The sequence below is a fragment of the Podarcis filfolensis genome (genome assembly GCF_964270895.1).
Source record: "Podarcis filfolensis genome assembly, chromosome: 16".
NCBI lineage: Eukaryota > Metazoa > Chordata > Lepidosauria > Squamata > Lacertidae > Podarcis > Podarcis filfolensis.
Genome location: NC_139620.1, coordinates 5,267,940 through 5,289,213, shown reverse-complemented (window position 1 = coordinate 5,289,213; position 21,274 = coordinate 5,267,940). Strand labels below are relative to the sequence as shown.

At 48.0% G+C, this 21,274-nt stretch overlaps 1 protein-coding gene across 1 annotated transcript in view; it reads right to left on the bottom strand.

Moving 5' to 3' along the window:
- The window catches only part of SV2A (synaptic vesicle glycoprotein 2A), a 55,549-nt gene that overhangs the window by 14,305 nt on the left and 19,970 nt on the right, over nucleotides 1-21,274 (bottom strand). The window contains exons 4-10 of the mRNA XM_083591120.1: nucleotides 11,685-11,865; nucleotides 10,238-10,389; nucleotides 9,660-9,793; nucleotides 7,891-7,980; nucleotides 5,481-5,591; nucleotides 5,134-5,222; nucleotides 869-1,033 (exon numbers count right to left, since the gene is read on the bottom strand). Of these exons, the coding sequence (XP_083447246.1) occupies nucleotides 869-1,033; nucleotides 5,134-5,222; nucleotides 5,481-5,591; nucleotides 7,891-7,980; nucleotides 9,660-9,793; nucleotides 10,238-10,389; nucleotides 11,685-11,865 (922 nt within the window). The remainder of the gene's footprint in view (nucleotides 1-868; nucleotides 1,034-5,133; nucleotides 5,223-5,480; nucleotides 5,592-7,890; nucleotides 7,981-9,659; nucleotides 9,794-10,237; nucleotides 10,390-11,684; nucleotides 11,866-21,274) is intronic.

Sequence of the window (21,274 nt, the reverse complement as noted above, 5' to 3'; positions counted from 1 at the left end):
CTCTGGGTTATTTGTGGGGCCTGCCTGGTGTTTATACATGAGTAGAATGTGTGCTTTTATTCAAAATTACAGGGAACCAGGCAGAGGGCCTTCTCAGTAGTGGCACCCTCCCACCAAATGTCAAAGAGAAAAACAACTACCAGACTTTTAGGAGACATCTGAAGGCAGCCCTGTTTAGGGAAGCTTTTAATGTTTAATAGGTCATTGTATTTTGATATTCTGTTGGAAGCCAGCCAAAGTGGCTGGGCAAACCCAGCCACAGATGGGTGGGGTACAAATAAATAATAATAATAATAATAATAATAATAATAATAATAATTATTATTATTATTATTATTATTATTATTAAATGCATCTTTGGGTTATTTGTGGAGCATAGGAATTCGTTCATATTTTTTTTCAAAATATAGTCTGGCCCCCCACAAGGTCTGAGGGACAGTGGACTGGCCCCCTGCTGAAAAAGTTTGCTGACCCCTGGACTAGATGACCCTCATGGTCTCTTCCAACTCTACAGTTGTATGCTTCTATCCCTAAAATTCTCATCCAAGGATACGATAAGGACAAGTCATAACCCCGCCCCACTGAAAGTTGAGCACCACCGTCGAGGGTAGTGTAACCACCAAAACAGAAAGGTATTAGTCTGGCATTAAAAAATAACCATCTTGGTGCCAGGCGTGTTTTCCCAGGAGAAAGCATTCCATAAATGGTGAAGACGGGGGCCACCACTGAGAAGGCCCCGTTCTCCCGCACAACCAACCAACAAGGAACAAACTCCCCATGGTCTCGCTCATGACCCATCTGGCGAACCAGAGCCTATCATATGGTAGGGTTGCCACATTTCGAAGAGCAAGAGAGAGCGGCCACCTACTTGTCGTTGAAATACTCGCTGCGGGTGTGGATCTGGTTCTCCAGTGTGAAGTTGAAAGTGATGTGGCGCACTGACTCATTGTTGAACACCTTGGTGCGAGAGGCATATTCGATGTTCTGGAGGTGCTTGATCATGTCTGGGAACCAGACGGTCAGACCGTAGTAACTGCCGGAGGAAGGGGGTTGAAAGAGTTAGGAGGGGGAGGACTGAGACAGAACGGAAATCTCTGGAGACTTGAGTCAGACTGAACCACAAGCGTTCGATGCAGAGAAGATCCCGTAGCACTTCATAGTTGTTTGCACCAGTTTGTTTCTGAACACATTTCAGAGACCCCCCTATAAAATCCCCAATGTTGCTTGGGGGGGTTTTGTGGCTGTCGGCTGCAAGACTAATTCAGGGGCTGGCAATTTTCTGGTGTTTTTAAAGGTTGTTTTTTTAAATTTCAAGTTTATACATTTCATTAGTTCTACAATCTATTTAACATTTCAAAATTCAACTTCCTTCCCCCTCTTTCTGCAGTTCCTTAATTATTATTTTTTTAAATATCTTCTGCATATCCAGATTCATTTCACTTGCTCATTTAATTACCTCATTTAATTATATACTCTTGTGAAACTACAGTTTATTACAATAATCCTGCTAATGATTTTATCTGTTTACAATTTATCTGCAAATATTCAATAAACCATTTCCATTCTTTTATAAAAAGTTTGTTATCTTGATTTCTTATTCTTCCAGTAAGTTTCACCATTTCTGCATATTCCATAACTTTTTACATCCGTTCTTCCTTTGATAGGACTTCTTCCTCTTTCCACTTTTGAGCAAGTAACATTCTTGCTGCTGTAGCAGCATGAAATGAAAAAATTTCCATACAATTTAGGTAGTTCTGGACTGGCAAACTCTGAGAAGCCACACCACCTCTATCCCACAAACTCACCCCCGGTGCTCCCTATGCTACCAAAAAACATTATTCAGGATAGCGGTTTCCACAACCCACTAAGGAATGTAAAGGTAAAGGGACCCCTGACCATTAGGTCCAGTCATGGCCGACTCTGGGGTTGCGACGCTCATCTCGTTTTATCGGCTGAGGGAGCCGGCGTACAGCTTCCAGGTCATGTGGCCAGCAAGACTAAGCCTCTTCTGGCGAACCAGAGCAGCGCATGGAAACGCTGTTTACCTTCCCACCGCAGTGGTACCTATTTATCTACTTGCACTTTGACGTGCTTTCGAACTGCTAGGTTGGCAGGAGCAGGGACCGAGCAACGGGAGCTCACCCCGTCGCGGGGATTCAAACCGCCGACCTTCTGATCGGCAAGCCCTAGGCTCTGTGGTTTAACCCACAGCGCCACCCACGTCCCCTACTAAGGAAGCCAGTAACACAATAAAATTCAAAATGGTGTCAAATTAATTGAAACATTTATTCCAAATCTTATTAAAGCTGTTCAGTTAATTCGACAAAATTGACCAGCTTGATCCAGTGATACCAGCTTCTCAAATGATCTGATGGTTATTTAGACCTTCAATACCTCTCCCTTGCGCTGTGGGTTAAACCACAGACCCTCTTGGGCTTGCTGATCAGAAGGTTGGTGGTTCGAATCCCCGTGACTGGGTGAGCTCCCGTTGCTCGGTCCCTGCTCCTGCCAACCTAGCAGTTCGAAAGAACGTCAAAGTGCAAGTAGATAAATAGGTACCACTCTGGCGTGAAGATAAACGGTGTTTCCGTGCGCTGCTCTGGTTCGCCAGAAGCGGCTTAGTCATGCTGGCCACATGACCCGGAAGCTGTACGCCGGTTCCCTCGGCCAGTAAAGCGAGATGAGCGCCGCATCCCCAGAGTCGGCCACGACTGGACCTAATGGTCAGGGGTACCTTTACCTTTACCTATACCTTTACCTTTGAGTAATCTTGCAGCCCACCAGGGGGCAGTACCACCCACCTTGGGAACCACCGGACTAATTAATGGACTAATTGGTCTGATTTGCTATAAGGCAGCTTTCCGATTTCCTTAGACACCACACACCCCACCTGCAGGCAGAAATAACACAGTTCTGCTCTGTTAGATCAACTGCGTAAAACAATCCCTGCACATGCTCAGAGGCATATCGTACAATCCTGTCGTTGATGGAGATAGGGAGCAGAGAAAGCCAGTTTCGTTAACGAGGGTGTCGCTTCGTTAGGCTTCAAATGGACCGTCAGGCAAGGAAGCTTTCTCCCCGCACACCTGCAAACCAAATCGCCAGCCTCCAGCCATGACTGATCCACGAGCCGTTTGCAATTATTTCCTCTTTGAAAATGATTTCACTGACAGCTCCAATTAACGAGAGCTGCCTGGAGATCAGTCATGGAACTGCAGCTAGTGACGCTGCCTTTTTCATTCTCTCTCCTTCTCTTTCTCTCTTCTATCCCCCTGAGTCATATCAGCAAATGAGCTTGGTGGTTACGGGCTTTTGGAATAAAAGGGAAAAAACATAAAAAAATATTTTTAAAATATTCTCCTTACACCGCTGCACAAATTGGTAGCCTTTGATTCTGGCCGCATGGCAGTCTTCGTTGCATAAATTAAATATCAGCTCCGTGTTTAACTGTTGCAGCAGCTGGATATTCACCTGCTAATGAGCTTGCAGGCGAGTTAGCGAGGTGGGAAGTTGAGGGTATCAAAGCCTATAATCATAGCTGTGCAACCCCAGAATTCAAGGGGGTTGTTTCGCAGGGTAAGTGGGCTTTAACAGGGGGGAAATTAGAGTACAGTGGTACCTCGGTGTACAGACGCTTCAGGTTACAGACTCTGCTAACCCAGAAATAGTACCTCAGGTTAAGAACTTTGCTTCAGGATGAGAACAGAAATCGTGCTCTGGTGGCACAGCGGCAGCAGTAGGCCCCATTAGCTAAAGTGGTGCTTCAGGTTAAGAACTGTTTCAGGTTAAGTACGGACCTCCGGAACGAATTAAGTACTTAACCCAAGGTACGCAGGTGGTGCTGTGGGTTAAACCACAGAGCCTAGGACTTGCCAGTCAGAAGGTCGGTGGTTCAAATCCCTGCGATGGGGTGAGCTCCCGTTGCTCAGTCCTTGCTCCTGCCAACCTAGCAGTTCAAAAGCACGTCAAAGAGCAAGTAGATAAATAGGTACCGCTCCAGTGGGAAGGTAAATGGCGTTTCCGTGCGCTGCTCTGGTTTGCCAGAAGCGGCTTAGTCATGCTGGCCACATGACCCGGAAGCTGTACACCGGCTCCCTTGGCCAATAAAGCGAGATGAGCGCCGCAACCCCAGAGTCGGTCACGACTGGACCTAATGGTCAGGGTCCCTTTACCCTTTACCTTACCACTGTAGCTGGAGATTGGGGTAGGAGGTGAAGGAAGCTGTTTTGCTGAAAGAGGAATGGAGCTATCAGGCACAGCGCCAAAAAAGCTTTGACCCCCCCACCTGGATTACAGTGGTACCTTGGTTCTCAAACGCCTTGGTACTCAAACACTTTGGTTCCCAAATGCCGAAAACCCGGAAGTAAGTGTTTTTGAATGTTTTTTGGAAGCCAAATGTCCAATGCAGTTGTCGGCTATTGTTTCCAGGGAGCCTGCACCAATCAGAAGCTGCGCCTTGGTTCTCGAACATTTTGGAAGTCAAACAGACTTCCGGAACGGATTAAGTTTGGTGCTTTTGTTTTTGCTATTTATTTTGGGTTTTTGAGGCTTTTTCGGTTAATATGTTTTTGTGACTGTGTGGAACCCAATTCAGCTACTGATTGATTGATTGTGTGACTGCGGAAATGGATAAAAGCCCCCCATCCAAACAATGACCATCGTCAGTGTAGGTAAGGAAAAAGAAGTAATTCACATTTTTATCCTCTACAATACTGTCTTATTTATTTTATAATACAGTACATTGATTGTTGCTTTCCTTTTATGGTCTCGTTAGATAGTAAAATTCATGTTAAATTACTGTTTTAGGGGTTGTTTTTCAAAGTCTAGAACGGATTAATCCATTTTGCATTACTTTCAATGGGAAAGCATGCCTTGGTTTTGGAATGCTTTGGTTTTGGAACAGACTTCCGGAACAGATTACGTTTGAGAACCAAGGTACCACTGTATATGTTTTAGTCTATTCTATCACAGCTTTAACTTTCTGTACGGTTTAAATTATTGTTGCAAAAAAAAAAAATTGTGATAATTTTATTGTTTTATATATTCTTTGCCTTGAGGGTTTTTTCTCCTACGATCAAGCAGTATATGAAGTTTATGAAATAAATAAATGGAATAAAGCTATACTAGCCCCACCTGAAGGACATGGTGAACCACACCGCCATCATCATCAGGGTCACCCGGCGGTATTCAGGAACAAAGCACTGGTGGAAATTCGCCCAGACCTGTAAAAAGAGAAAAACATATTTTGAGCCTCTCTGGGGTGGGACTAGGGGGAGGGAAGAGGGTAAATCAGTGTAGGTTTTCCACAGTTTGCTGAAGTGCACAGGATCGGACTCTGAAGGTACTTCCTGTCTGTCTGCAAATCGTTGCCAGAGTCAGGGAACAGCGACGGAATGTGGCCAAACAGTGCAACCTCTGTGAGGGAAGCGAGAGGGCTGTTTGGCTGGGCCCACCAAGCCTTCGTTACTCCGGAAACTAACCTGCTGGGAAAGGTTCAAGAAGCGGACCATCCAGCGCCGGTACCAGGTCCCCGTGTCGGACTGGATCTCTACCAGCTCGTCCTCCTGTTTGATGGTCTTGATGTGGGTCACCTGTCGAGTAATAAAAAAAAAGTTGGAGAGGGAAAGTGATTGGGGAAATGATGACACATTTCTCTTCCAGGCTTTTTAGAGCATGGTTTCCCCCAAAATCTAGGGTTTTGGACTACAACTCCCATCGTCCCTAGCTAGCAGGACCAGCGGTCAAGGATGATGGGCATTGTAGTCCAAAAACGGCAGGAGATCTAAGTTTGGGAAGTGCTGCCTTAGATTCAGGGCAGGATCTTGCAAGTTTGTATACTGTGAAAGATTCCCAGCAGGGGCGCTGCAAGGCACCGGGGTGTAAACACAAGAACTAACAGGTGCAAATTTAGATTTTTAATGTCACAGAGGTGAGCCCCTCACCCCGCAGAATCACAGCCCAAAGCAGTTAGAACCTAAGTAGATAAGAAGAGTCCTGCTGGATCAGGCCAGTGGACCATGTAATTCAGCATCCTCTTCGCACAGTGGCCAGCCGGATGACTCTTCTGGGAAAGCTTCAATAAACACACAAGACGTAACCAGCTGTACGTTTGAAAAAATAATATATACTATTCATTGTACTGAATTGTAGATTTCAACAGAAGTAGCTCATGAAGTTCAACGACAAAGGTAGAAGACCCAGTGGATCCATTCATTCTCTAATCAGTTTATATGTGAAAATGTCTATTCCACCTGTCTGTTCATAGAGTCCAACAATCCATAAGAAAGGTTGTTGCAGTTCAATATCAATCAATCCTTTATTAGGCATAGCAAACCACACACTCTCAAACAAACACCGCATACAAATTGTGGAAAATACGAATTCAGCATAACAATTTGCATAAATAATACAGTAAAACACTACCACATCACCGACCAATCACGAACCACTAAATCTCTCTATGACGGCCCAGTCCTTCCACAAAAATTTAGCCACTATTAAAGTAATTTGATCAATCCTGTCCAAGAGCAGGTCCTGAACCTGCGGCATAGAACCGAGCCTGTTAAGTTGTAAGGCCTCCAACAATTGTCTTCTGGCATAAATGCCAAAATCACAAGAAAAGAAAATATGCTGCAACGTAGTTCCACAGAATCCTTTCACAGAGTCTAAGACAAGGATTTCCAGAATATTAGCCTTGTTTCGCCATCCTGGGCTTCATCAGTAGAACAGACTCATATATGATATCACAGGACTGCTGTGTCAGCAGCTACTATGCTATAAGATCCACTGTCCTGTGATGTCATATATGACATATATAGGATTCTGTGGAACTGTAACAAACCTTCATGTGGATTATTGGACTCTGCCAACAGACAGGTGAAATAGACATTTTCACATACCGTATTTTTCGCTCTATAAGACGCACCAGACCACAAGACGCACCTAGTTTTTGGAGGCGGAAAACAAGAAAAAAATTATTCTGAATCTCAGAAGCCAGAACAGCAAGAGGGATCGCCGCGCAGTGAAAGCAGCAATCCCTCTTGCTGTTCTGGCTTCTGGGATAGCTGCGCAGCCTGCATTCGCTCCATAAGACGCACACACATTTTCCCTTACTTTTTAGGAGGGAAAAAGTGAGTCTTATAGAGCAAAAAATACGGTATATGGACCTTATGCATAAACTGATTAGAGCATGAACTGATCCACTGGGTCTTCTACTTTTTTCATTGAACTTTATGAGCTGCTTCTGTTGAAATCTACAATTCAGTACAGTGGTACCTCGGGTTAAGTACTTAATTTGTTCTGGAGGTTTGTTCTTAACCTGAAACTGTTCTTAACCTGAGGTACCACTTTAGGTAATGGGGCCTCCCGCTGCCACCGCGTGATTTCTGTTCTCATCCTGAAGTAAAATTCTTAACCCGAGGTACTATTTCTGGGTTAGCAGAGTAAGTAACCTGAAGCGTCTGTAACCTGAAGTGTCTGTAACCCGAGGTACCACTGTACAATGAATAGTATATATTATTTTTTCAAACGTACAGCTGGTTACGTCTTGTGTGTTTATTGAAGCTTTCACGTAACCAGAGGTTTGTTGTTGTTTTTCTTCTGGGAAAGCAGCAAGCAGGATTCGAACACAAGAACCCTCTTCCCTTCCTGTGGTTTCCAACAACTCATGTTCAGAAGCTTTGCTGCCTCTGACCGTGGAGGCAGAACACAGCCATCCTGGCTAGTAGCCACAGATAGCCCTCTCCTCCTCCATGAATCTGCCTAACCCTCTTTTAAAGCCATCTAGGTTGGCGGCCATCATTGCCTCCTGTGGCAAGGAGTTCCACAGTTCGATTATGCACTGTTCATCCATTTTAGTCTGCTGGGACGGTGGCCAGGATGATCCCTCACCGAGAAGACTCGCTCGGGGTGACCCTTGGCTCTCATGTTGGTGTCGTGGACCTGCTTCAGTACCATCCAGGCTTCGTCGTGTTTCCCATTCTATAAAGGGAAATGTTACATTTTTTAAAAAAATAACAAAGCCATTAACCAATGTTCTGCCCTATGTGTGTTACGTCAACACTGTTAAGGCAACACGATGACATACGTAATGGACCATCTTTATAGAATTCCTTCAAACAATAACAAATTCAAAATGAAATCTTAGACTCAAAGTCTCTGAAAGTCTTTAAATGAAGAGAGGTACCGAACTTTCCATGATGAAAGATAAGCTGTGAAGCTTTTTGTATTCAGCAAATATAATGTCCAACACTGAACAGAGATTCCGGATATTGACTGCTGTTTCGTAGATCTTCGTCAGCGTGGTGGGAGAATATAGAATTATTTCATAAACTGAAAATAAAATTTTGGAAAGTGATATGTCATGCAGGTCATCGTCTGTAAAATTTTATTTTCAGTTTATGAAACTCTGTTCAAAGGGTAGACAGAGTAAATCACCCATAATTAAAATATGCAATAAACAAGCCCATTAAAACAGTGTGCTAGTTAAAACTTAATAATAATAATACTTTATTTGTATCCTGCCCATCTGACAGGCTTGCCCCAGCCACTCTGGGTGGCTTCCAACATATATAAAAACATAATAAAACATTAAAAAGCTTCCCTGCACAGGGCTGCCTTCAGATTCCTTCCAAAGGTTATATGTCATGTAAGCTTTGCTATTTCTCCACAGCAGACAGCTGTATGAATAATGTCAGTTTGACTCTGTCTCGCCAGAGTGGTGCATGCTCTGGTTATCTCTTGCTTGGACTACTGCAATGCGCTCTACATGGGACTACCTTTGAAGGTGACCCGGAAACCGCAACTAATCCAGAATGCGGCAGCTAGAATGGTGACTGGGAGCGGCCGCCGAGACCACATAACACCTGTCTTGAAAGACCGACACTGGCTCCCAGTACGTTTCTGAGCACAATTCAAAGTGCTGGTGCTGACCTTTAAAGCCCTAAACGGCCTCGGCCCAGTATACCTGAAGGAGCGTCTCTACCTCCATCGTTCTGCCTGGACACTGAGGTCCAGTGCCAAGGGCCTTCTGGAGGTTCCCTCACTGCGAGAAGCCAAGTTACAGGGAACCAGGCAGAGGGCCTTCTCTGTGGTGGCACCCGCCCTGTGGAACACCCTCCCACCAGATGTCAAAGAGAAAAATAACTACCAAACTTTTAGAAGACATTTAAAGGCAGCCCTGTTTAGGGAAGCTTTTAATGTTTAATAGGTTATTGTATTTTAGTTTTTTGTTGGAAGCCGCCCAGAGTGGCTGGGGAAACCCAGACAGATGGGTGGGGTATAAATAATAAATTATTATTATTATTATTATTATTATTATTATTATTATTATTATTATTGTTATTATTCCCTTGAGAGAGCTTGACCAATCATGGAGCTGTCTCCATGCCTCTGTATCACCAGGCAGACTTACTCCTTCACACTGCCTTGGCTGTCTGCCAAACCCTAATTCACTCTGTGTGTGTAGCTGCACGTATGCAGATTCACCACTAGGTGGGTGCCATTTTGAGGTTCACCTCCGGTGCCAAAATGTCTTGGGCCAGCCCTAGTGACACCAACCCACTGGGTCTTTCCCCTCCCCTGTCACCACGTTCCAGCCTTGCCCTGATGCCTTCCTCCGTCTCTTCCCCATCTCCCTTAAGCCGTTCTGTTCCTTTTACCTCCAAGAAAAAGCGGGGGCTCTCCGGCATGGTGGTGAGGGCTCCGATGGCGAAGACAGACGGGAAGGCACAGACCAGGACGAAGACACGCCAGCTGTGGAACTGGTATGCAGACCCCATTTGGAAGCTCCAGCCTTCGGATTGGAAAATAAAGACTTGTTACACCCACCTCTCTCCCCGCACGTGCCCCAAATCTCTTCCATTTCACAACATGCCAGAATTGTGCACCTTCCAAAGTGGAAACATGCAAGCTCAGAAATTTGCACTGGGTTCAGAATGCAGATCCCAAGTTTCCAGCCCCTAAGATGGATAAGGGTTGCCAAGAAGGCGAAATAAAATGTCTAGCGTTTTTTGAGACAAGGTGATTTGCTCCTTGCATGAATCTCCTTCACATATATGCAAATGAGCCCCATATGCATAATCAATGCATATTGATTATGGGTGAAATCCTGCTCTTTTCATGGGTAAAATCCAGCTCTTTTCCCAGTATAGGATTTATGCACCACTGGGGCCAAATGGAGAGAAGAAGCCCCCAGTCGGTTGGTCTCCTTCGTCCCTTGCAATTTCCCATCCCTTACCATAATGGGGGATGATCGCCCACGCCATGGCAGACGCATAGATGCCCCCAATCATCCAGAACATGCACAACCAGCTGAGGTGCTCCCCGCGCTTCTCCTGGGCCAGGAACTCTGAATAGTAGGAGAAAACGATGGGAATCGACCCGCCAATACTAGAAAAAGGAGAGAGAGAGAGAGAGAGAACGAGAGAGAGAGAGAGAGAGAGAGAGAGAGAGAGAGAGAGAGAGAGAAGTGAAAAACATGTTGGTGGGGTCTGAACCACTTCCAGGTTCAAGCTGGGCGGAGGGCAGAGGGTAATTTTTGTTTGACTTTAGGTAAAAAGGTAAATATAAAGGTAAAGGACCCCTGGAAGGTTAAGTCCAGTCAAAGGCGACTAAGGGGTTGCGGTGCTCATCTTGCTTTCAGGCTGAGGGAGCTGGCGTTTGTCCACAGACAGCTTTCCGGGTCATGTGGCCAGCATGTCTAAACCGCTTCTGGCACATGGAGGATCGTGACAAGTGCCAGAGTGCACAGAAATGCCATTTACCTTCCCACCACAGTGGTACCTATTTATCTACTTGCACTGGTGTGCTTTCGAACTGCTAGGTAGGCAGGAGCTGGGACAGAGTGTGGATTCGAACCGCCAACCTTTTGATTAGCAAGCCCAAGAGGCTCAGTGGTTTAGACCACAGCGCCACCCGCATCCCTTGTATGACTATAACCCCAATTCGAAAAAGCAAAACCCAGACAACCCACTGGATGGTGTCAGAGGGAGAATCAGGTCAGCAGATGTGTTAGCTGTACATTTCTTTGTTTTTTAGTTCTAGCATAAAATCCAGACAAACCAATGGATTTCGAGCAGGTGTGTGCAACCACTTGCATGCCCCCCGTTCAGTCTTCAAGGACATCATCCTCAGAATTTATTCCCCAGAGCTGGAAGTTCAGCACATGGCTGTGTGAGGATATCTATCTCTCTCACACACCTCCCTTCATTTTAAAAACAATTTGGAAAAGCTAAGTTCCTAGTTCTCATAGTTTGAATCCCCACGACGGGGTGAGCTCCCGTTGCTCGGTCCCTGCTCTTGCCTACCTAGCGGTTCAAAAGCACATCAAGGTGCAAGTAGATAAATAGGTACCGCTCCAGCGGGAAGGTAAATGGCATTTCTGTGCGCTGCTTTGGTTCGCCAGAAGCAGCTTAGTCATGCTGGCCACATGACCCGGAAAAACTGTCTGCGGACAAACGCCGGCTCCCTCGGCCAGTCATGTGAGATGAGCGCCGCAACCCCAGAATCGTTCATGACTGGACTTCACTGTCAGGGGTCCTTTATCTTTCCCTTTAAGTTCCTAGTTCATGGTGATAGAAAAGGAGGAGGAGGAGGGGGAGGAGAAGAAGAGGAGGAAGAGGAGGAGGAGATGTGCTGAAGGTTCTAACAGAGAATCTGGCGACCAAACACAGAACATGCCTTACCCCACGCCGGAGAGGAGCCGGCAGAAGAGGAAAGTGCCATAACCCTGGACAAAGGAGGAGAAGAAGGCGAAGACGCTGTTGACGGAGAGGGACATCAGGAGGCACTGCCTGCGCCCAAGCCGGTCCGCCAGGCCGCCCCAGAGGAAGGCACCGACCATCATGCCCAGGTAAACAATGAGTCCTAGAGGAAGACAAGGAGAGCACATAGCAGAACCACTCACCCCTCATCGGCCGCAGTTAGGGAAGATTCGCCGCCAGGGATGGGGAACCATTCTCTGCCCAAGGGCAACAACTGCTTATGGGAAACCCTTTGGGGGCCACGACTGCCCTCTCTTGTACAATAGGCTACTTTTCTGCAGAAATAGCCCTGTCACAGGCAAACATTAAGACTCGTTCCACATTCGTAAAGCAATCGATCGTTTAGTGTGGCAGCACCAGCGCTTGGGAACTTTCTGCCTGTTGACATGGTGCAAGCCCCTTCACGGTACAGTCGTACCTTGGAAGTCGAACGGAATCCATTCCAGAAGTCCGTTCAACTTCCAAAACACTTGGAAACCAAAGTGTGGCTTCTAATTGGCTGCAGGAGCCGTCAGACGTTCGGCTTCCAAAAGAACGTTCGAAAACCGGAACAATCACTTCTGGTTTTCGATCATTCAGGAGCCAGAACGTTCGACTCCCAAGGCATTCGGGAGTTGAGAGGCATGACTGTACTTTTTTCGGATCCTGCTAAAAACACTTTTGCTTAGACAAGCCAACTTGGACATGGAGACACATGCTTCAATCTGCTTTTAGCTTGTTGCTGGTTTTTTTATTTTGAATATGTTACAGGGCTGTTTTTACTGATAATTTTGTTTTATTCCCTTTGCAACACACTTTGAGATTTTGCAAACTCATGTACAGTGCTACCTCTGGTTAATAACTTAATTCATTCTGGAGGTCCGTTCTTAACCTGAAACTGTTCTTAACCTGAAGCACCACTTAAGCTAATGGGGCCTCCTGCTGCTGCCGCGTGATTTCTGTTCTCATCCTGAAGCAAAGTTCTTAACCAGAGGTACTATTTGTGGCTTAGCGGAGTCTGTAACCTGAAGCGTCTGTAACCCGAGGGACCACTGTATAAGTTTTGTCAAATGATGAATAGATAATGCACACATGCACACTCTCTGTCCCCCATTCAGGCAAGCACAGGCGTTTGAGTTCAAAGACATGTCCCAAGCCAAGCAAAAACATTCCAGGAGGGTTTGCACAAGGAGAGGTGTGAGCTGGGGAGAACTCCAAGGGCCACCACTGCCCAAACCAGAGATCCAATGTGGTGTAGTGGTTAGAGTGTCAGATTAGGGCATGGGAGACCAAGGTTTGAATCCTCTCCTTGGCAAGGGGCAGTCATTGCCACTGAGCCTAACCTACCTCACAGGGTTGTTGGGACAAAATGAGGAGGAAGAGAACTGTGAACGGCACCTTTAGCTCCATGGATGAAAAAAGGGTAGGATATAAATGTGAAAAATAAAATTTAGGTGTGGGGTCCCTGCCCCCTGACCCCAGATACAGCCAGGCTGCTGTCCCAACTTCCCCATGCGGTTTCATGAGTTCTTGGAGAGTGCTGGAGTTTGGGAACTCTGCTCTCCTATATACAGAAAAATGCAAGGCTGTCGTCACACAGCCAGCATTAGAGGACTTGCATGAAGTCAGAGCGCAGTGCCCATTGGCAGATTTGCAGCGCCGCATCACAAATCTGGATTTGCATGGAGAAGGCGGGGAGAGGGGAGCAAATGAGAATGTTGTTGTTTAGTGGTTTAGTAGTGTCCGACTCTTCGTGACCCCGTGGACCAGAGCACGCCAGGCCCTCCTGTCTTCAACTGCCTCCTGCAGTTTGGTCAAACTCATGCTGGTAGCTTCGAGAACACTGTCCCACCATCTCGTCCTCCGTCGTCCCCTTCTCCTTGCGCCCTCCATCTTCCCCAACATCAGGGTCTTTTCCAGGGAGTCTTCTCTTCTCATGAGGTGGCCAAAGTACTGGAGTCTCAGCTTCAGGATCTCTCCTTCCAGTGAGCACTCAGGGCTGATTTCCTTCAGAATGGAGAGGTTTGATCTTCTTGCAGTCCATGGGACTCTCAAGAGTCTCCTCCAGCACCAGAATTCAAAAACATCAATTCTGCACAATACCCATGGTCTGACTCAGTACTGGGCACCTTCCTGTGTTTCTAGACCCTTTGGCCTCATCCAGCAGGCTCTCCTTATCTTCTTCCACCACTGCCCAAACTGTAAGGGCTTTCTGGCCACAGTGCATCATCCTCAGGCAGCACCTGGCAAATGAAAGACCCTCAGCTCCTTCCCTTCGCTGGGGGTGATGCAAAAGGGCCAGAGAGAATATGCCTGGCTCAGCAGGGGGCTCTGGTGACTCAGCACGTGGGTGTCGTGAGGCAGCTGGAGTCAAACGATGGCAACAGCGCCTGGGCAGTTTTCACTGCAGTGGGACTCGGCCTCCGTGCGGCAGCGTGCTTTCCTCTGGGCACACAGGGGTGGGGAGGGGGCGGCGTAAAGAGAGGAGGAGTGGGATGGGAAAGGCCATCACTGTGTCTCGCCCTCCCATGGGCAGTGGGCAGATAATCCCTCCAGCCGTGATGAGAACTGGGCACCCTGCGGCGGCCAAGTGGCTCCGCTAAGCCGCTTGCCACTGCGTCCAGCTAATCCCCGGATTAAGCCACCAGATATCAGGCCAACTACGCAGCCCTGACAGATGCAGCGGATTTCGTTTCATTTTGCTTCTTCCCCTGCAGAGATGAGATTCCTCCTTGCAAACCCTTTTACCTGCACCAGTTCACTCATATATTCATTCATATAGATGTGTGTGTGTCAATAAGGGATTACCAGCTTCCCCTTTTTGCATCAGGCACTGTATGCACGTTCAGGACTGCACTGCGACATTCAATGCCCTCCCCCCACTGCCGCCCTCACCAGACCACTTTGTGCCCCAGAGTCACTTCTGAAAACTAGGCGCCTCTCGCAGAAGCTGTGGGATTTCCAGGGCTCAAAATATGGCAGGCGCCACCAGCGCCCTCGTTTCTCACATGCAAGGGAGATGACCATGGGTCTCATAGCATATCATAGACAGGGCCGGATTGGGGTTTCACGAGGCCCTAAGCTACTGAAGGTAATGGGGCCCTTTATATGTCCAGCTGTCCTTTGTCAACAACAAATTGTTGCTGTTTTTTTGTGTTGAATATATGCTATATGGTAATTTATGGAGCTAATAGGTATCTAAAGCCTTTTGTGCATGTTGCCATGCAACCAGTCCATGCAGAATGTAGGCACCCTGTAAAGGTAAAGGTAAAGGGACCCCTGACCATTAGGTCCAGTCGGGACCGACTCAGGGGTTGTGGTGCTCATGTCGCTTTACATGTCGAGGGAGCCGGCGTACAGCTTCCGGGTCATGTGGCCAGCAGGACTAAGCCACTTCTGGCGAACCAGAGCAGTGCACGGAAACGCCGTTTACCTTCCCACCAGAGTGGTACCTATTTATCTACTTGCACTTTGACATGCTTTCGAACTGCTAGGTTGGCAGGAGCAGGGACGGAGCGACGGGAGCTCACCCCATCGCGGGGATTCGAACCACCGACCTTCTGATCAGCAAGTCCTAGGCTCTGTGGTTTAACCCACAGCGCTACCCGTGTCCCATAATTGTTTTCGGAGTTAAGTTGAAAAGGTATCTCTCTCTCACACACACACACACACAAATGCCATAAGCCATGGCTGAACGCAGGGCAGGCGCTATGGCCTGGGTAGCTGGGGCCACCGAGATCAAACCCCCAGATGCCAAGGGACTTCTGCTGCGACGGAGAGGATTTTTGCAGGGAGAAGCGGGAGGGAGAGCTGGGAGGCAGAGTGTACGCAGCAGAGAGTGAGGTCTATTTTTATCCTGCCTTCTCCATAAATCTGAGCTGCAGTCACAGGGCTGGGATGCGGCTGAGCGATGGGAAGTGACAAACGGGAGGAATAAGACAGCAGTTTTTCAGCCGCCCAATCCCAGCAGGGTGAAATAGGGGTGGGGGGGTGTTGGGAAATAATGACATCAGCAGAATGAGAAGAGCCTTCATCTGGCGCGCACACAGAGAGAAAGAGACCGCTTCCCACCTTCAGAAACACCTTTCAAAAACACGAGGCCAGTGGAAGCATGGACTTACTTCTCCCTTTTTCTCTTGGAAAAAGGGCTCGCTCTAAACAATTTGCTGAAGTTTGGCAGCGCACAGGGCTGTGGGAAGCTGCATTTCACTGAAGCAGACCATTAGGGTGCATCTAGCTCAGTATTAGGAACGCCGGTGGCACTGTGGATTAAACCACAGAGCCTAGGACTTGCCGATCACAAGGTCGGTGGTTCGAATCCCCGCGACGCGGTGAGCTCCCGTTGCTCGGTCCCTGCTCCTGCCAACCTAGCAGTTTGAAAGCACATCAAAGTGCAAGTAGATAAATAGGTACCACTCCGGCGGGAATGTAAACGGCGTTTCCATGCACTGCTCTGGTTCGCCAGAAGTGGCTTAGTCATGCTGGCCACATGACCGGGAAGCTGTACGCTGGCTCCCTCAGCCAGGAAAGTGAGATGAGCGCCGCAACCCCAGAGTCGGCCACGACTGGACCTAATGGTCAGGGGTCCCTTTACCTTAAGCTCAGTATTGTCCACACTGACTGGCAGCAGCTGTCCAGGGTTTCAGGCAGGGAGGTCTCTCCCAGCCCTACCTAGAGATGTCTTTGGGGGTTGAACCTGCTGCTTGTAAAGCTTGTCTATCAAGACCTGAGCGGCTATGGTTGCAATTTTAAACCCCCTTAAATCCTGCCATTTCTCAAGCTTCAAGGACGTTTTCATAATCTTTACAACAACCCTGTAAAATGTGTTGTTGCTGATGGTGCCATCCCTGGGAGATTGCAGTCAAATCCAACACTTACTATTCTTGCTAGTTAGTAAGTTTAGGGGCTAATGACCACAGAGCTGTATTGCTGGTAGGCAGAGACCCAGACCATAGAAACGTGATTGGTAGAAAGGGCTCTGTGTGATGTCATTTCCCCTCTTCTCTCCAGCAGGAAGAATCAAAGAAGTATTTCCTGTTCCCTTTCGCTCTCTCCTTCTCCTCAGTCAGCCAAGGAAGAGGACCTCCCTCCGACTTTTATTTCAATATCAGTATTTTACCTGCATAGTTTTTACTGAAGAAGAAGCTGAGAACCAACGCATGGCTATGAGTAAGTAAATCATACTTGAAACTTCTCAGTTTGTTGTCTGATTCTTTGTTAAGCAGGGTAAGAATACGGAGAGCCAGCTTGCTTTGCAACGGGACTTAATTAAAAGAAGACTTTGCAGACTGTTCATATTTGCTTTCCATTTTTCTGCTAAGGATGGGACTTTAAACTCTGCTCGGTGTATGTTCAACCCACACACGTGGGCGCCCGGAAGGATAAATTGCAATTAATATATCCTCTCCTATCTATTAAAACCCACCCTGCACCAACTTCATCCCCAAATTGCAGATCTGGAAGGGGTTTGGTGCTAACAGAACTGCCGGTAGTTTGGATAAATCCTTAAGACGGCCCTTTGAAGTAGACTGGCGTTGTCATTCTGAAATTTCTGACTGAGGCTGAACAGCAGGATGGCTCAGGGCTGACCGCAGAGGTCCATGGCCCAGTCATGATCCTGACTGCAAACATCTGGGAGCCTCTGACATGTGGGGGAGTGTGGCATATACTCCTTTCTTTTTTCCCCTCCGTTGGCCAGTGCCCAACCAGATGTTCCAAAGGGAAGAAACGCAAGAAGGGCTTTTACTCTTGCTAGAAGCTTAGCCTTGCCCTGGAAGGCTCCTATAGAAGGGTCCCATACGCACAGAGACTTTGCGCCTGCCCATTAGGGGAAATAGGAAGCCCCAAATGTATATTTTTTAGATGTCCTTTTTATGTTGAGATCCGTAGAGACACCATTGATCCTTTGCTGAAGAGGCTCGCCGTTCTTTCAGAGAAGTCTAAACTTAATTCTCTCCTCTTAAGCAAACATCACAAGACGACCTGGCTGGTAGCCAGATTCTGCGCCCAGATTTGTAGGCACAGATCATCCTCTAGAATAAAATAGCTTACTAGGGAAATGCTGAAGTCGCCCTTTGGGGTGCCTCAGGGTCAATGTTTTATGGTAGCCCAAATCAGTGGCGTAGCGTGGGTTGTCAGCACCCGGGGCAAGGCAAGTAATTTGCGCCCCCTAACCCGTGGATTTGCGCCCCCTAACCCATGGATTTGCCCTAACCCCAGATGTTGCGCCCGGTGCGGCCGGCCCCCCTGCACCCCCCACGCTACGCCACTGGCCCAAATCTCAGTTGTACGGGTGTATGTAAATATCTCAATTTTAACTCATGAGCTATTGCTGCAATCTGCTCCGATTGTATATTTTATCTTTATGAACACTGTTTTTATTGTGTTATGTTATGTGAGCTGGTCTTTGACCGTAATAAATAATCTATCTATCCAAAGACAAACCAAGCAGGACCTGAGCAAAGATTCCTTGAGTACAAGATCCCTTTGGTGTTCAGCAAATGCTGTTCAGAAGCATAGTTGCCTCTGATGGTTGGAGGTAGAGCATAGCTATTCTGGCTAGTGGCCATCAGTAGCCCTCTCCTCCTCCATGAGTTTGTCCAATCCTCTTTTGAAGCCATCTAGATTGGCGGCCGGGACACGGGTGGCGCTGTGGGTTAAACCACAGAGCCTAGGACTTGCCGATCAGAAGGTCGGCAGTTCGAATCCCCGCAACGGGGTGAGCTCCTGTTGCTCGGTCCCTGCTCCTGCCAACCTAGCAGTTCGAAAGCACATCAAAGTGCAAGTAGATAAATGGGTACCACTCCGGCGGGAAGGTAAACGGCGTTTCCGTGCGCTGCTCTGGTTTGCCAGAAGTGGTTTAGTCATTCTGGCCACATGACCGGGAAGCTGTACGCCGGCTCCCTCGGCCAATAAAGTGAGATGAGCGCCGCAACCCCAGAGTCAGTCACGACTGGACCTAATGGTCAGGGGTCCCTTTACCTTTTAGGTTGGCGGCCAGTGTTTAACTCCACGCTGCGTCAAGAAGTCCTTTCTTTCGTCTACCCTGAATCACCCAACATCCTTCTTCACTGGAGCTCCTCAGTCATCCAGCCCTCCCTCCTCCAGTGCCACCCCACCATGAAAGGACAAATCTCTGCCTTTTCGGAGCATCCCTCTAGTCTCATCATTTGCATGAGTCACAGCTTGCTTTTCTCTCTCTCCCTCCCTCCCTCCCTCCTGCTCCAAACCATGCTGATTAGGAATGGCAGGTTGCTCAGGGCTTGCTAAAATGCAATTTAGGGGCTAAGGGTGGGTGGTAGAGAGGAAAATAGAAAGAGAAGAAGACGTTCGTTTTCTCCTCGCCCTTAATCAACTGCTGGGAGAAATCCCCTCCTGATGAACTCTTGGCTTGGCAAAACATTGCCCCTTCTCCACCCGGAAATCCACCTGATGCAGCCACAGCGCTACAAATAAGTTTGGGGGCAGATCCACGCCATATATTCAAAGCACACTCAATGCACATTTAAAGTGCACAGGGAAATCTCTTGGGGTGAGAGGCTGGGGGAAAAGAGGGACGCTCCCCGTGTGTGAGCTGGGAGCACACGCCCTTTTCTGTATGGCTCAAAAGTTAAGATATATCTGCGAGAGAGGATTCTGTACTTATCTATCCCTTCTTTCTTTTCTCTGTTATTTTATTCTTTTTCTTTTTATTATTTTTGTGCGTGTAATTAGTTGGCCTTTTATTGTACAGTGGTACCTCGGGTTAAGAACTTAATTCGTTCTGGAGGTCTGTTCTTAACCTGAAACTGTTCTTAACCTGAAGCACCACTTTAGCTAATGGGGCCTCCCGCTGCCACCACACAATTTCTGTTCTCATCCTGAAGCAAAGTTCTTAACCCAAGGTAATATTTCTGGGTTAGCGGAGTCTGTAACCTGAAGCGTATGTAACCCGAGGTACCACTGTAATGTGAAAAGTGTAAATAAAACTGTATCAAAAACGTGCACAGCTTTTCCCAAAGATCACTGGGAATTGTAGTTTCACCCTTTGCGGTGCTATGTTTCCCAGCGCCCCCAGCAAGCCACAGTTCCCAGGATTCTTGGAGGTGGAGAGGTAAGCTGTACAGTAAATGTAAGACACGGTTTCAGTTTGAGGCTGACCACCTGGAAGGAAATATTGACTGTACTTGACTGTGTTGACAGACTGTGTTGACATAAGAGCTCCTGTGCTCAGTTCTTGCTTGCGGGTTTCCCAAAAGACACATCTGGTTGGCCACTGTGAGAGCAGGATGCTGGACCAGATGGGTCATTGGCCTGATCCAGCAGGGCTGCTCTTATGTGCTTCCATCACTTGCAGAGGATGGCGGGGTCTCCTGCCAATCAGCTGGTCGCCAGTATCTCCAAGGCGCTGTTGCTTTGCTGGGGTGGTTTGATTTCCAGCGGGGCAGGCAAAGGGAAAACAGGCTGTCCTTGTGACACCAGGCGACTGACAGGTCGGTTGCCCGACTACACGGGACACAACCTGCACACACGACCTGCTTGTGATCTCTGCTGATGGGGTGATAAGGGCAGGCCTACATAGCAACCCCCAAACTGGTTAAACAATTCTCCCCGTTCAGCCACATTGCCTGACGGAGGGAGACGAGTCGCCTTCCATCCAACTCTCCCTGCTTCAGAGCCAGCTATTCCCGGCATCTGCTCCCTGGCAGGAACGCAAGCGGGTCATCTTCGGTCGAGGACGCTCCGAGTTCAGGAAGGGAAGACGGAGGAGGAGGAGGAGGAGATAGAGAGCAGGCAGGCAGAATCCCAAGAGGTTCCCAGTTGCTGCCAGGCCAAGTTAGTGATGGCTTGAAGCACAGGCTCTCTGCGTGGATCTTTGTCAAGGGGGAGCTGCGGCTGACTTGGCCCCGATCCACGAGGCGTGCCAGAGCTCAGCCTTCCAAAAAAAAAAAATGTGGTTGGCAGGTTCCTATTTAAATCAGTCCTTTAATCAGAACTGTGAGGACTGGGATCTTAGCTTATAGGAAAGGCTGCATGAGGCTTCAATCCCCAGCATCTCTCTGGGCAGAGATGAAAACCCAGAGAGATGCTGCCAGCATGTGTAGGCAACACTGGATGCCCCAATAGCCGGATTGGGTATAAGGCAGCTTCTCTTGTTCCTGTTTTAAATCAGCCCTTTGCTCGGAACCATGAGGACTAGGGTATTGCTTTTTAGGGTAAGGGCTGTAGCTCAGTGGTAGAACACCTGCTCCGCATGCAGAAGGTCCTGGGTTCAAGCCCCATTTCCAGGTAAGCGCTGGGAAGCAGTCCATCTCTGAAACGGAGGAGAGCTGCTGCCAGACCGAGCAGACAACACTGGCCTAGATGGGCCCCGTTGCTCTGACTCACTTCTACGATTCGATGAACAGAGAGACAGTGCAGACCCTCTCTCTCTCTCTCTCTCTCCATAGCCTCTAGGCCAAAGGGAACCCCCTCCCCAGCCCCAATTTGGGGGCCTGTGGGAATGCGATGTCCTGTCTCTGCAGGCGTTCAGCAGGGGACATCAGCCTTGCCGC